This window comes from Leptonychotes weddellii, chromosome 8, assembly GCF_054177405.1.
Source record: "Leptonychotes weddellii isolate Sample4059 chromosome 8, ASM5417740v2, whole genome shotgun sequence".
Classification (NCBI taxonomy): Eukaryota; Metazoa; Chordata; class Mammalia; order Carnivora; family Phocidae; genus Leptonychotes; species Leptonychotes weddellii.
This window is the reverse complement of record NC_138376.1, coordinates 51817035-51832343: the sequence shown is the minus strand read 5'-3', so window position 1 is coordinate 51832343 and position 15309 is coordinate 51817035. Positions and strand designations below refer to the sequence as shown.

Sequence of the window (15309 nt, the reverse complement as noted above, 5' to 3'; positions counted from 1 at the left end):
GATCATGACCTGAGCCGAAGGCAGTCGCTCAACCAACTGAGCCACCCAGGCGCCCTATCATAAAACACCTTTGTAATCATATATCAAATTATATGTCCACATTCACTGTGTATTTTTAAAAATTACATCTTACATGATATAACTGACACCACCCCTACTTATGTTTGTTTTTGTGGAAATTTTACATACATTCTTTCATATGCTCATCATAAGAAATCTAAGAGAAAGACAAGGAACCTATAATCAAGCCTGTTTTACTGAGGCCTCAAATATATTTCTTATTATAATGATACTCGTTGGTATCTTATATTTGTAATTAAAAAAATAAAAATAATTAAAAGTTATCATTGCCATTATAATGTTGCTTCAGACTTTTCTTAAAAGTTAAAAATATTCCTTGGCTTACCTGCTGCATGTAACAAACTAGCTTCTACTCTGTGGGGAACTCGTGGTGGAATTTTCATAGATGCACGTATCTGGTAAAAACTAAAGGAAGATAGACCAAAAAAATCATTTCAAAATATATTTTAAAATATGCAATGACCCAATTTCTATATATCCGTATGTATTAAGTAATAAATTTGGTCTGCTTATCTCCATGTCCCATAATATTTATTTATTTATTATTTATTTTTTAAAGATTTATTTCTTTATTTTAAAGATTTTATTTACTTGAGAGAAAGAGGGAGCACGCGAGACGACGCTCGCACTAGAGAGCGCAAGTAGGGGGAGGAGTAGAGGGAGATGGGCAAGCAGACTCCGTGGTGAGCAAGGAGCCAAGGCAGGGCTCAATCCCAAGACCCCAACATCATGACCTGAACTGAAATCCAGAGTCAGCTGCTTAACCAACTGAGCCACACAGGTGTCCCTGCCATAATATTTAATACTGGTGAAAGACAATACATCAGATCCACATCAAATATCAGCAGCACGCTATAAGATCCAAAGGGAAATCAGCATGTATAAAGATGAATTAGAGAAACAAAAGAAATGTATTTGGTATTTCTTACTTCAAATGAGAGAATGGCCTAGCAACCAGAGGAGTTAGTAAGGCATCTAAGACTTTCATGGTCTAATTTGGTTATTCATTTTTTTCTTTTAAAACATAATAAAGATAAATTTTTCTTAAGCATAATTTTGAGAAAATACAGATTATAATGGTTTTTGAAAACTGGCTTAATACTATAAATTACAAAATAAAGACATGTATTTGGTTTAAAGAATTCAGCATTTTTTCAAGGTCAGGGCTACTTGTTTATATACTTTTATTTATTTATTGTACAGGATTTTATAATATTTATATCTATATATAGAAATCAACCAGTCATTAGTAATAACAGTTTACATAGAATAAAAAATTTGAGGTAAACATTATAATGTTTGTGTTTTAACAACATTACATTGCAAGTATGTATACGTAATGGAGGATACACACATCTATGCGCACACACACACACACGAGACACACACAGGATTACTAAAAGCTAAATCAAGATTACAAATCAGGATGAGTTTAGATGTACACAAGGGAATTAAATATTTTGTTTATTTTTATTTAATAATTTCCTAAGTAGTAGTTTAAAAATATTAAATTTGTAAATAATACAAAGATTAAAATACATAAATATATTACTACTATTACTTATAGCAAGGTATAGCATTGGAGAGAACATATGGTCAGGTCACAAAGCCAGAATTAAAGAGGAGTGAATGAAAGGCTAGCCAATTAAATCTATAACCCTGAAAGTCACAATTTGGCCTTAAACATGGCAAAACACCATAAGCAGAGAGAGATAATTAGTTGAGATTAAGATAAGGTCAGATTGAAAACATGACTAAAACCAAAAATCAAAGTGGAATCACAGGAGCCTTGGAACCAGAGGAGAACAAAGCTTTCTAGGAACTATTCAACTTCCCATGCTGAGAATTTTAACTAAAGATTAAGTAAAATTAAAGAAAACACAGGCAGTAAGCTCCTTGACATAGATCTTGGTGATGATTTTTTTGACTCTGACACCAAAAGCAAAATATAAGCAACTGGAACTACATAAAACTAAAAACTTCCTGCATGGCAAAGGAAACCATCAACAAAATGAAAAGGAACCTACTAAATGAGAGAAAATATTTGAAAATCATATATCTGATAAGGGGTTAATATCCAAAATAATTACAAAGAACTCATACAACTCAATAGTAAAAAACAAAACAAACAACAAACAAAAAAACCCCACCAAACAAACAACCTGATTAAAAAATGGGCAAAAGAGGGGCACCTGGATGGCTCAGTCAGTTAAGCCTCTGCCTTTAGCTCAGGTCATGATCCTGGGGTCCTGGGATCGAGCCCCGCATGGGGCTCCCTGCTCAGCGGGGAGTCTGCTTCTCCCCCTCCCTCTGCCTCTGCCTCCCGCTCGTATGCTCTCCCTCTCAAATAAATAAAATCTTTAAAAAAAAAAATGGGCAAAAGATCTAAATAGACATTTTTCCAAAGAAGCCAATTAGGTATATGAAAAGATGCTCAACATCACTAATCATGAGGGAAATGCAAATTAAAACTACAATGAAATGTCACCTCACACCTTTTTAAATGACTATTATCAAAATATCAAAAGATAAGTGCTGAAGATGTGGAGAAAAGGGAACCCTTGTGCACAGAGAATATTCCCACATAGTGGGAGTATGAGTTGGTATAGACACTATGGAAAATTATATGAAGGTTTCTGCAAAAATTAAAAATATAACTACTACATGATCCAGCAATTCCACTATAGGGTATCTGCCTGAAGAACATGAAAAAAATAATTCAAAAAGATATATGCACCCCTATGTTCATTTTAGCATTATTTACAATAGTTAAGATATGGAAACCATCTAAGTGCCCATTGATCAATGAATGAATAAAGAAGATGTGATATATATACAATGGAATACTACTCAGCCATAAAAAAGAATGATAGCCATTTGTGACAACATGGATGGACCTTGAGAGTACTATGCTAACTGAATTAGGTCAGAGAAAGACAAATACTGCATGATTTCACTTACATGTTGAATCTAAAAAACAAAACAAACAAAACAAAACTAGACTCACAGATATAGAGACCAGACTGATGGTTGCCAGTGGGGAGGAAGGTTGGGGGGAGGAAAATGGGTGAAGGGTATCAAGAAGTACAGACTTCCAGTTAAAAAATAAGTCATGGGGATGTACATATAAGATGGGGAATAAAGTCAATAATACGGTATTAACTTTGTATGGTGACACATGGTAAATAGACTTATTGTGGTGATCATTTTGCAATGTAGACAAATGTCAAATCACTATGTTGTACACCTGAAACTAACATAATATTGTATGTCAATTATACCTCAATTAAAAAGCAAAAATATGCTTAAATAAACAAGTCAAGCAATGTATCTAAAAACAGTGATCCTCTAACCGTTAGATTTTTGAAAGATCAGAAACATAATAATAGTCTTCAAAAGTCCTCAATGGATAGGGAAACCAGATTGTAGATTAAGAGAAAACTAATGAAAGCAGCAATTACACATGCTATGTTTATGATGGTTGGCAATAAAATGGAATTATAATTCACTTAATCTTTATCTCCAGTTCCAAGCCTCCAATTAATTATGAACTGTCTCCATTCGGATATCTTACCTCAAACTCAGCATATCAAAATGAACAAATCTTCAACTTCCTTATTTATTTCAATACTACTAATATTGTGCAAGTCAATAAGATTTAAAACTTCAACATTAGTTTTTAAATTTCTTATTAAAAATACCCAATATGCAAAAAGTAGAGCAATGCACCCATATGCCCATACCCATTTTCAACAATGAAAAAGATTTTTTTTTTTTTTTAAGATTTTATTTATTCATTTGACAGAGAGAGCCAGAGAGAGAGGGAACACAAGCAGGGGCAGTGGGAGAGGGAGAAGCAGGCTTCCCGCTGAGCAGGGAGCCCAATGCGGGACTTGATCCTGGGACTCCAGGATCATGACCTGAGCTGAAGACAGACACTTAACAACTGAGCCACCCAGGTGCCCCAATTAAAAAGATTTTTTTTTTAAGATTTTATTTATTCATTTGACAGAGAGAGAGAGAGCACAAGTACGCAGAGTGGCAGACAGAGGGAGAAGGAGGCTCTCCGCTGAGCAGGGAGCCGGACACGGGGCTCGATCAAAGGACCCCAGGATCATGACCTGAGCCGAAGGCAGCCGCTTAACTGACTGAGCCACCCAGGTGCCCCAAAAAGATTTTATCATATCTGATTCATCTGTACTTTTTCTTTGCTGAGCCATTTCAAAGTAATCTTAGATATCACATATATTCACACATCTACATACATATTTTTAATGCTTTTTCAATCTCATCCTCCATATAGAATCAGTCATTAAATCCTACTATTCTTTCTCCAACACGACTCACAGAAATTAGTAACAAAAAAATAAAAAATGTTATTTTAGTAGTAGTATGAATGTAGTAGTAGAATGCAGTAGTATTAGTAGAATGATTTTTAAGTCTCTGATTTTTTCACCCATCCTGGTGTCCACACATCTTGCAATGTGACTTCCAATAAAAAGTGGAGTTTATTTCCCTACCCTTAAAACTGGGCTGCCTAACTTGTTTTGGGCAATACAATGTGGCAGAGATGACAATGTGCTAGTTCCAAGCCTAGGTCGTAAACAGTCTTGGATAGTTTCTTTCTCTTTGGACCCTGCCTCCTCTGTGAGAATAAGCTGTAGGATGAGAGATCATAAAACAGAGCTGAGTCCACTGAGATAAGGCCATTCTGTAATGGCTAGAACCCAGCCAACCCGCCAGTTGAGTATGAATTCATAAGTGAGCCCAGCAAAATCAGCCAACCCAGCCCAGAACAGAACCATTCAGCTGATCCAGACTTGTGAGCAAAAATAATTGTTTATTGTTGTGATGCCACAGAAGCTTTGTGTTTGTTATTAGCTGCATTATTGCGGCAATACATAACTAATACAAAAATTGGTAACTTAGGAGTAGTGTGCACCATAACAAAAATTTAAAATATGTGGCATTGACTTTGGGACCAAAGTAACAGTTACAGGGGCAAGAAAAATGAGTAAATTACAGAGATTTAAAAAATCATGACCTATGTTATATAGTGATGAAATTTTTGGTAAATACACTGTCAGCAGTAACTTAGAAGAAGTTAGACAAGAAACTTTGGGACTTGAGCAAGCTAATTTCCAGGGAGAATGCTGAAAATGTCAACTGGTTACTCCTTGCTAGGTATAATAAGATTCTGCCAGAAAGAGATGAGCTAAAGAAAGAACTGGTCATTTTACAAACAGAATCTAGAGGGACTATAGATGGATCAGGACTTGCTAGATTGGAAAACAAAACTGGTTTTCATCTTCAGTCTCCCTAAAGATTTTAAAAATAAAATGCTGCCACGGACAAAGATTATATCAAGGGAGTGGCTATAAATCCCTTTCTTAAGATCTCTAAAGAAATTAAAGCAGTGTCTAAGTAGACATTCTCAGTTTGACAAAAGGGCTTTTAGGAAGTTGAGGGGCATGATCCCACAGAATTCTGATCCCCAAATAGTAGTGATTACATCTAGAGAATAGTCATGTCTCAAGACAATTGTGGGTGTAGGTTTCAGAGCTTGGCATGAACTGTATCAGACATACAGAAACCTCATAAAATCTTTAAGTAAGTTTTACTGGCCTAAGAACTGCCAGCCTAGACTCCTGGGCTGGACTTATAACTTGCTTAGCCAACGGAATGGAGTGGAAGTAACAAGAGTGCCAATTCAAGAGGCCCTGCATCCTCTGCTCTTTCTCTGACTTCTGTCTCTGCCATGAAGGTAAGCCCAGCCTGTCCTGCTGAGGAGTGAGAGACCACAAGGAGTAAAGCAGAGCACAGCCATTTTTATTTTTTCAACAAGATGGTAAAGCCAAGACAAGCTAAAAATAAAACAAAACAACAACCACCACAAAAAATTCAATAGAAAATCTCTCTCACCCTTCTTCTGATAGTCAGAGCTCCATTAATATCACTCTTAGTGCAGACCTTCAGGTTTGTACCTGAGTTACTGCAAGCACCTCTAAACTGTCCCCTATGCTTCTATTTCTTCTACGGTTACAACCATCAATCTATCACAATCTTCATCATGTTAGTAAATGCTTCTTGTAATAATAGTGATAATTTCTTTCTTACTTGGAAACCACTGATGGCTGCCCAAATCCCCACTGTCAATTCTCCAGACATTAGGAGCCCTTCACAAATATAACCTCTCCTTTCTTTACTATCTTTTCTTCTGCAGTTCTCCCAGAGAATATCCAATCTCCTAAATATTCTTTAAAATTCATGTTCAGGGGCGCCTGGGTGGCTCAGTCATTAAGCATCTGCCTTCGGCTCAGGTCGTGATCCCAGGGTCCTGGGATTGAGCCCCCACACTGGGCTCCCTGTTCAGTGCCGAGTCTGCTTCTCCCTCTCCCTCTGCCTGCCACTTCCCCTGCTTGTGCTCCTGCTCTCGCTATCTCTCTCTCTGTCAAATAAATAAATAAAATATTTTTTAATCTTTTTTTTTAAGATTTTATATAAAATCTTTTTTTTTAATTTTTTTTTTTAAGATTTTATTTATTTATTTGACAGAGAGAGAGATAGCGAGAGCAGGAGCACAAGCAGGGAGAGTGGGGGTGGGAGAAGCAGGCCTCCTGCGGAGCAGGGAGCCCGATGCAGGGCTCGATCCAGGACCCTGGGATCATGACCTGAGCCGAAGGCAGAGGCTCAACCGACTGAGCCACCCAGGCACCCCAAATAAATAAAATCTTTAAAAAAAAAATATATGTCCATTCCTATTTCCAAGGTTTGATTCACGTTGCTTTCTCCTACCAAAAGGGTTTTTCACTTTATCTTTGCCGATACAGGTCTTAAAGCATACTTTGATCCTATTTCTCCATAATGCCTTTCCTAATATACCCAGAAAGATGTCTTTCTGTTCTGATACCTAGAGCATTTTCCATACACACTTCTTGAAGATTCATCATTTTGCATTCCCACTTAGCTATTTTGTGCAATATTTTATTTTCCCCATTCACTATAAGCTTTTATAAGCAAAAATGAGATCTTACACATTTTCACAGAAGTCCTCTCAATGCTCACTACAAATTCAAAAATGTACGTTACATATATCCAGCAGTATCATTAAATCCACATGAATAATTCTCAAACATCTACTTAAAACTAAAATTTCTCTAAGAAAATAATTACTTGAATATACCTCATTGTTTCCTTATATATGCTGGAACATAAGTATGCAATTAAATTTAAATGAAAATCTGTACATCTTTTCTTATGCAAAATCTATAATCTTCACATTAAAATACATACCCTCTCTGAAACAAATCCACATTGTAGAACTTGTTTAGCTCCACAGAGAATTCTACCATTGCTTGAACTTCAGTCATTTTCAATTTATACTCAGAAGACAAATCTGGTAACAGCACCTTGGTATAAGTAGGGGGAAAAAAAATCATGAGAAGCAAAATGACAAAAATGCCAACTTACAAAAACACTAATATTTAAACATATTTCCGAGTATGATAGATAGGCAGAAAATAAAAATGAAGTAAATTAATTGAGTGGGCCTAACTTAGCCTATTCCAACTAAATAGCACCAGAATCAACTAAATATACTTACTAATAATACACTTACTAGAAAGCAATAATCTATAATTTAAGATATTTTCTAGTGGAATGCATTTTCTAAGATTTGTTTCCCTTTGTGACATCTATATGATAATAAATAATACAGGAAATTGCTAAAAGAAAACCTTGACTTTATCACAGATAAAATAGTAAAGAAAAAAATTAAGTAACCTAATTATTCTCTTCTAGTTCTACACCGCATATCCAGGCAACTCCAGTCACAATGAGAATTAGCATTTTTTAATCCCCATTTAAATTCATGAAGGTTTTTTTTTCTGTCAGGTGAAGTTCTTAAATTATGATTTGTTTTTAAATTTCAAAAAAAAAACTTTTCCCCTCATTACAAAAGCCTAAAGTATTCATTTAAAGGATTAAAAAAAATATATAGACAAGCAAAAATAAAAACATTCATGATTCTGTCCATTGAAATATATGCTTTGGTATATATTTGTCACCTGTGTGTGCTTTTGTAAAATTTCTATAAAAATGGGAATCAAACCACATGTACATTTTATACTGTTTATTTCATCTATTTTTTTTTGATGAGCACCTATGTCAATTAATGTAGTTTTACAACATTATTTTCAATTGTTTACTATTTCACTGCGAGTATTATAATTTAAGCCATCTCCTATTGTTGGGTATTTCAGTAGTTTCCATCTTTTCACTACTTCAAAAAAGTACTGTAACAATCATCTTTATCAATAATACGTGCTTTAAAATGCAATTCAGAGTAAGAAAGTGTTGAAAGACAGTTCTCCAGAGTCTCTTGTTTCTGCATATTTTGCAAGCAGACCCTGACTGCCTCTGTTCCAGACGATTTTTCTATAAGGATATATGATCAGCGAACAGTCTTAGAAGTCAGAGATAGTGTCTCATACTGGAACAAAGGGCAAATTTGTTTATTGTCCCTCTAATAGAGACAGTCTCCCCCTGAGGCATAAATCAGGCAGACTTATTATCCATTTTAAAGATCCGGGTCCCCTCAGCTTAAGGTTCCTCTCCTATAATCCAACCTACTGATATGCAGGTGTTGCCTGGTACCGTAGCTACTGCTACTACTATGAGTGCAAAGCAGCCTTTTCTTAAATCGAGGAGTCTCATGTCTTCTGCCCACATCCATGGCACTGTGGCAGGCTAATTTGTTAGCTTGCAAGGGGGATAAAATCTCAGACCCTTCATAGTTTTTGAAATAGTTCTTCATAGAAATGCAACAAATATTTTGATCCATTGACTTAAATACAAAAGAAGTAACAGATTCTTACCTCTGCTGGTTAAAGCTTCATTTTAACATTATGAAATAACCAAACCTGTACTTCCAGTTACTGACCCTTATTGAAAATATATTGTTCCCCCTATGAGAAAGAAAAAAAGGACATCTCAAACAAGATAGACATAAAGAAGTCCATTTTAAGGAAACCTAAGCTTCATTAGTTACTTAACAATCTCAATTTATCTAAAAGATCTGTATCTTGCATAAGGCTAAATAGTAAGTTTCAGAGATTTTTCATTCAGTTTCATGGATATCAATATTAACTACTATATCTTTGTTAAGAATTCACTAATGTGTACTTCAAAGGACAATAATAAGTAAGAATATTTTCTTAGTTCAGTGGTTCAGAAACAATTTTCATGAATACTCAAAATATAAGCTTATTACTTTTTAAGATGTAAAACTTACCATTTTAAAATAACTCCTTGGGTAGAGGTAAGTGATTTCTGAAGTTACATATATATGAAATGTGCATGAATGCATTATGTACACACACACACACACTTGAACTATTTTAAGTATATTGACAAAAAACAATGCCTGGATATGCTATGGATAGTTTTGTTTGCACTCCAAATATTTATTGCCTGAATAAAAAAAAATCTCTTCCCCTTGGTAAAATTACCTTAGATACTAAATATGTTAGAATAAAGACCACATTCACTCTTCTTCATAGATTCTTTTTCTCTCCATCATAAATATGTAGACTTTACCACCATCAATAACTGCTCTTTCATTTTTTACTGATTTATAACTGACAGACATTAATATATTAGTTTCAGGTGTACAACATAGTGATTCGCTATTTTTATACATTACAAAATGATCACTTTAGTAGTTCTGGTTACCATTTGATACTATACAAAGTTATTACAATGTATTGACTATTCCCTATGCTGAACATTACATTCCTGTGACATTTATTTTATCACTGGGAGTTTATACCTCTTAATTCCCTTCTTCTATTTTGCCCATTCCTCCACCCCAATCCCCTCTGACTACCACCAGTTTTCTCTCTGTATCTATGAGTCTGTTTCTGTTTTGTTCATTTGTTTTGTTTTTTGGATACCACATGTACATGAAATAATGTGGTATTTGTCTTTCTCTGTCTGACTTATTTCACTTAGCAAAATACCCTCTAGGTCCACGCATGTTCCTGCAAATGGCAAGATTTCATTCTTTTTTATGGTTGAGTAATATTCCATTGTATTTATACAGCACATCTTATTTATTCATTCATCTATTGATAGCTACATAAATTCCTTCCATGTCTTGGCTATTATAAATAATGCTGCAATGAACATAGGGATGCATTTATCTTTTGTAATTAGTGTCTTCATTTTCTTGGGATAAATATCCAGAAGTGGGATTACTGGATCATATGGTATTTCTATTTTTAATGTATTGAGGAGTATCCACACTGTTCTCCATAGTGGTTGCACCAATTTACATTCCAACCAACAGGGCACAAGGGTTTCCTTTTCTCCCTTCCTCTCCAATACCTGTTATTTCTTGTCTTTTTGTTACTAGTCATTCTGACTATTGTGAGGTGGCATCTCATTGTGGTTTTGATTTGTACCACCCTGATGACTAGTGATGCTGAGCATCTTTTTATGTGACTGTTGGCCATTTGTATATTTTCTTTGGAAAAATGTCTATTAAGCTCCTCTGTCCATTTTTTAAATAGGGTTGTTTGGTTTTTTATTTTTGTTTTTTGTTTTGTTTTGTTTTGCTATCCAGTCGTATGAGTTCAACCCCTTATCAGATATATCATTTGCAATTATCTTCTCCCATTCAGTAGGCTGTCTTTTTGTTTGGTTGATGGCTTCCTTCACTGTGCAAAAGCTTTTTAGTTTGATGTAGTCCCATTTGTTTATTTTTGCTATTGTTGCCACTGCCTGAGGAGACATATCCAAAAAATATTGCTAAGCCCAATGTCAAAAAGCTTACTGCCTATGTTTTCTTCTAGTTTTTTGGATGTAGGTCTTACATTTAAGTCTTTAATCCATTTGGGTTTACTTTTGTATGTGGTATAAGAAAATGTTTCATTATTTTGCATGTATCTGTCCAGTTTTCTCAGCACCATTTACTGAATAGACTGTCTTTTCCCCATTGTATGTTTCTTCCTCCTTTGTCACAGATTAACTGACCCTATAAGATGAATTTATTTCTGGGCTCTCTATCCTGTTACATTGAGCTATTTGTCTGTTTTTGTGCGAGGACTATACTGTTTTGATTACTATCACTTTGTAGTATAGTTTGAAATCAGGAAGCATACCTTCAGCTTTGTTATTCTTTCTCATGATTGCTTTGATATTTGAGGTCTTTTGTTGTTCCACACAACTTTTAGGGTTATTTGTTCTAGTTCTGTGAAAAATCTCATTAGTATTTTGACAGGAATTGCACTGAATCTGTAGGTTGCTTTGGGTACTATGGGCATTTTAACAATATTAATTCTTCTAATCCATGAGCATGATACATCTTTCCATTTGTTTGTGTCATCTTCAATTTCTTTTTCAATATCTTCAAATTTTCAGAGTACAGGTCTTTCACCTCCTTGGTTAAATTTATTCCTAGGTATTTTGTTCTTTTTTTAAATGTTTATTTATTTTCAAGATTTTATTTATTTGAGAGAGTGAGCATGAGTAGTGGGGGAGGCAGAGAGAGAGGGAGAAGCAGACTCCCTGCTGAGTAGGGAGCCTGACATGGGGCTTGATCCCAGGACCCTGGGATCATGACTTGAGCCAAAGGCAGACACTTAACCGACTGAGCCACCCAGGTGTCCCTCTTTTTTTTTTTTTTTAAAGATTTACTTATTGAGAGAGAGAGAGCGCACAAGTGGGAGGAGCAGAGGGAAGAGGAGACAGAATCTCAAGCACACTCCGTGCTGAGCACAGAGCCTGATTCAGGGCTCAATCCCATGACCCTGAGATCATGACCTGAGTCGAAACCAAGAGTTGGACACTTAACTGGCTGCACCACCCAGGTGCCTGGTATTTTATTCTTTTTTTGATGTAGCTGTAAATGGGACCATTTTCTTCATTTATCTTTCTGATAGTTCATTGGTAGTGTATAAAAATACAACAGATTTCTGTGTAATTAATTTTGTATCCTGCAACTTTACAGAATTCATTTATTAGTTTTAATAGTTTTTTACTGGAGTCTTAGAGTTTTCTACATAGAGTATCTTGTCATCTGCAAATAGTGACAGTTTTATGTCTTCCTTTCCAATTGGGATGTCTTTCACTTCTTTTTCTTGCCTAATTGCTGTGGCTAATACTTCCAGTACTATGTTGAATAAAAGTAGTGATCTTTTTAGAGGAAAAGCTTTAAACTTCTCACCATTGAATACGATGTTAGCTGTGGGTTTGTCATATATGGCCTTTATTATGTGGAGATACATTTCTTTTATAACTAATTTACTGAAGTTTTTATCATGAAAGTATGTTGAGAGAGAGTTCCATATTTTGGGCATCCCTCCCAATTGTGGAGTTACCACATCTGGGGTAGGGTCCAGGGTAAGGCTGTGCCTTTGCCTCTCCTACCCATCTCTACGTTTCTCTTTTGTCTTTTGTTATAGAGGCACTGTTCATCTAATTCTCAGTTCCTTTTCAGAGGTTATTATTCCATATAAAGATATGTTTGTTGTGTCTGTGGGAGGAGGTGAATCCAGAGTCTTCTTATGCCATCATCTTGAATCCCCCTTCCAATAACTACTATTTTAAACCTTAATAATCACATCTAAAGATTGTACAGTAATGATTTTTAAGGCAAACAAAACAATGTTACCTTTATATAAGACATTCCCCATTTCATGGATATAACCTCTTTATGATAGTTTCTTCTACACATATGTTCTTAGTGCTCAGGGTTTAGATCATGTTCCAGTATAGTCAAGTTTGGTTAGTTCTCTATCTCTTAATTTACTCAGATATAAAATAGGAATTTATTTTTCAAACATTTATTGAACACTTACAATACATGGGGAAATGCAACAGGCACAAAGTATAGCTAAGCTTGTCTGCTTTGGATTCCATCTGTTTCCCTTTTTCGCAGATGAAATATTTTCTTGATAGTGATCTAGTTTTGACCACATTAAATGAGGACAAGACCCCAAAGAATGGTAAAACAAAAAGATGGAAAGATTCTGGATTCCTGAATGGTTTCACAGAGCACAGATGTCCTACCTATCCAGACTGCTTGGACTTTTATAACTCTTTGTTACAGTAACTATACCTAACCTATACTCTAACTAATATATCCCCTACTGCAGCCTATTTTCAAAAGAGCAGCCAGATGACCTATTATATTATATAATATATACATTAATTAATAATATTGCTATACAGTTATACTAATAGCATATTTTAATGTTATATAATATTATTTGAAATAATTCAAATTGTATTCCTTTCCTCTGTTCTGAACCCTCAGTGGCTTCCCATGATATTCAGTAAAATTGCCTTACAAAGGCCTATATGATGACCTTATATAATCTAGATCTTCCATAACTTCTCTGAGTTCATCTCCTACCAGTCTGCCCACTTGTTTCCTTGCTATTTCTCAAATATACCCAATATATTCCTGTCCCAGGGTCTTTACATTTGTTCCCTGGAACATCCTTCACTCCCAAATACCCAAATTAATCACTTTTCACCTCCTTCTAGTCTTGACTCAGATGTTAACTTCTCAAATAGCCCTTTCCTGGCCACACTATCTAAAATAACAACTCTCAAAAAAAATTAAATAAGTAAAATAAAATAGTAACTTTCCTTTCCTGGCATACCCTCCTTCTTCCCTTATATTTTCCCTCAGCACTTACCTCCATCTAACAAACTAAAGATTTTTTTTTTTAGTTTTTATTACATTTTCCCACTAACATGTAAGCTTTATAAAGGTAGGAATTCTGACTACTCTGTTCATAGCTGTATCCCCACTGCCTAACACACAGTACGCACTCAATTTAATATTTAACAAAGATTTAATAAATTAACATTGGATCTTCCATAAATATTAACTGTTATTATTTTTCTATTTAAACCCAACCAACCTAAAGAAAGGAATTTTTACACTGATATATGGAAAACAGAGACATGCATGAATAAACTTTTATAATAAAATAAACTTTTATTTATAATAAAATTCCTTTACCAGCATATGTTCTAGGTCTGTTAGCAACTTCCTTCACTCTTCTTCTCGTATTCTGCTGTCTTTTTTTGTTCTATTGTTACTGTCTAATTTTCCTCAAATCCATCTCTTTTTATTGATTATTCCCTAAGTAGAAATATATAATACATGTACAGATATATACAGTGTGATGCTGATAAATCTGGTTTTCATTCCCCCTCAAAAAACAGAAAACAATTATTTTTATGTTTACGTACTGGTAGAAAAATTTCAAAGAAGGGCTAAAGGAAAAGGAGAGTAGGCAAAAAGAGAAAGGCAAGAAAAACCAGAGGACTCTCAGGGTCAAAGGGGATCTGTCTGATTCTCTTTTCATAAACTGCCCTTTTCCCATCACGGGGAGCAACTGACATTCAGGTACAGCCAATTCTTGCTGGCCCAGCACTGTCAGAGGCTTCTAAATTTTCAACAAGAAATTGAAAACTTTTTTCCTAAAGGTGAAATCTCCTAAACTTTAGATGTTGCCAACTAGCTCAAAAATAAACAAAAACAAAACAAACAAAACCTGTATAGTTCAAATCAAATTCATCTACAGGGCAAATGCATTCAGTTTGCAATCACTCACTTCTTATGCCTCAGATCCTCAGGCAAAGGACCTTTCCTGGAACAGAAAAATCCTTGTCCGCCCTCTCTTAAGAATGAAAGAAGGTGAAGAAAGGGCTTCTTTCCTTTTACCCAGAGGGTGCCTGGGAGACACTACATTGTAAGGAACTCCCCAGAAGCCATGAATTTCATGGCCCTCCTGCACAGTCTGCTTGCTGGCTTAGAATCTGTCACTTGAATCTGAGCATTTGAAGTTATGGCAATAAGCAGATTTACCTGAGACTAAATTGTTATTTCTGTTCTTCTGGACCTGGCAAAGTAACCTAAATGGAATAATTTGAGTAGAGCTCCCTCTTGGGCTATTTCCTAGGTCCCTAAGAGAGAATTTAGCTAAGTAAACTACAAACTCCAATCCAAAGAAGCCAAAGAGGAACCTCAAACAGAAACTGATTTTGATACTAAATGGGAAATTTATACTGAAAGGCTCTTATACTGACAGGGGGAACAATCTGACAATTACCTTGTAATACCTCAGGAAAAATTAGCTTACTTCCAAAGAAACAAAGTTACCTATTACTCTGAAAGACTTGGCCCTCTAGAGCTCCTCTAACACAGTG

The 15309-nt window shown here is 35.2% G+C and overlaps 1 protein-coding gene across 6 annotated transcripts in view; it reads right to left on the bottom strand.

Moving 5' to 3' along the window:
• FAM135A (family with sequence similarity 135 member A) overlaps positions 1–9049 on the bottom strand; it is a 101801-nt gene extending 92752 nt beyond the window's left edge. For 4 of the 6 annotated variants that reach the window (XR_014147741.1, XM_081828478.1, XM_081828480.1 and 1 more), the window contains exons 1-2: positions 7375–8945; positions 407–486 (exon numbers count right to left, since the gene is read on the bottom strand). Coding sequence is in view for 5 of the 6 variants with exons in the window: in XM_081828478.1 (XP_081684604.1) it covers positions 407–486; positions 7375–7520 (226 nt within the window). In the remaining variant the exon portion in view is untranslated. The other 2 variants (XM_031023965.2, XM_031023971.2) reach the window with 2 other exon arrangements.
• Between the last annotated feature and the right edge of the window lie 6260 nt (positions 9050–15309).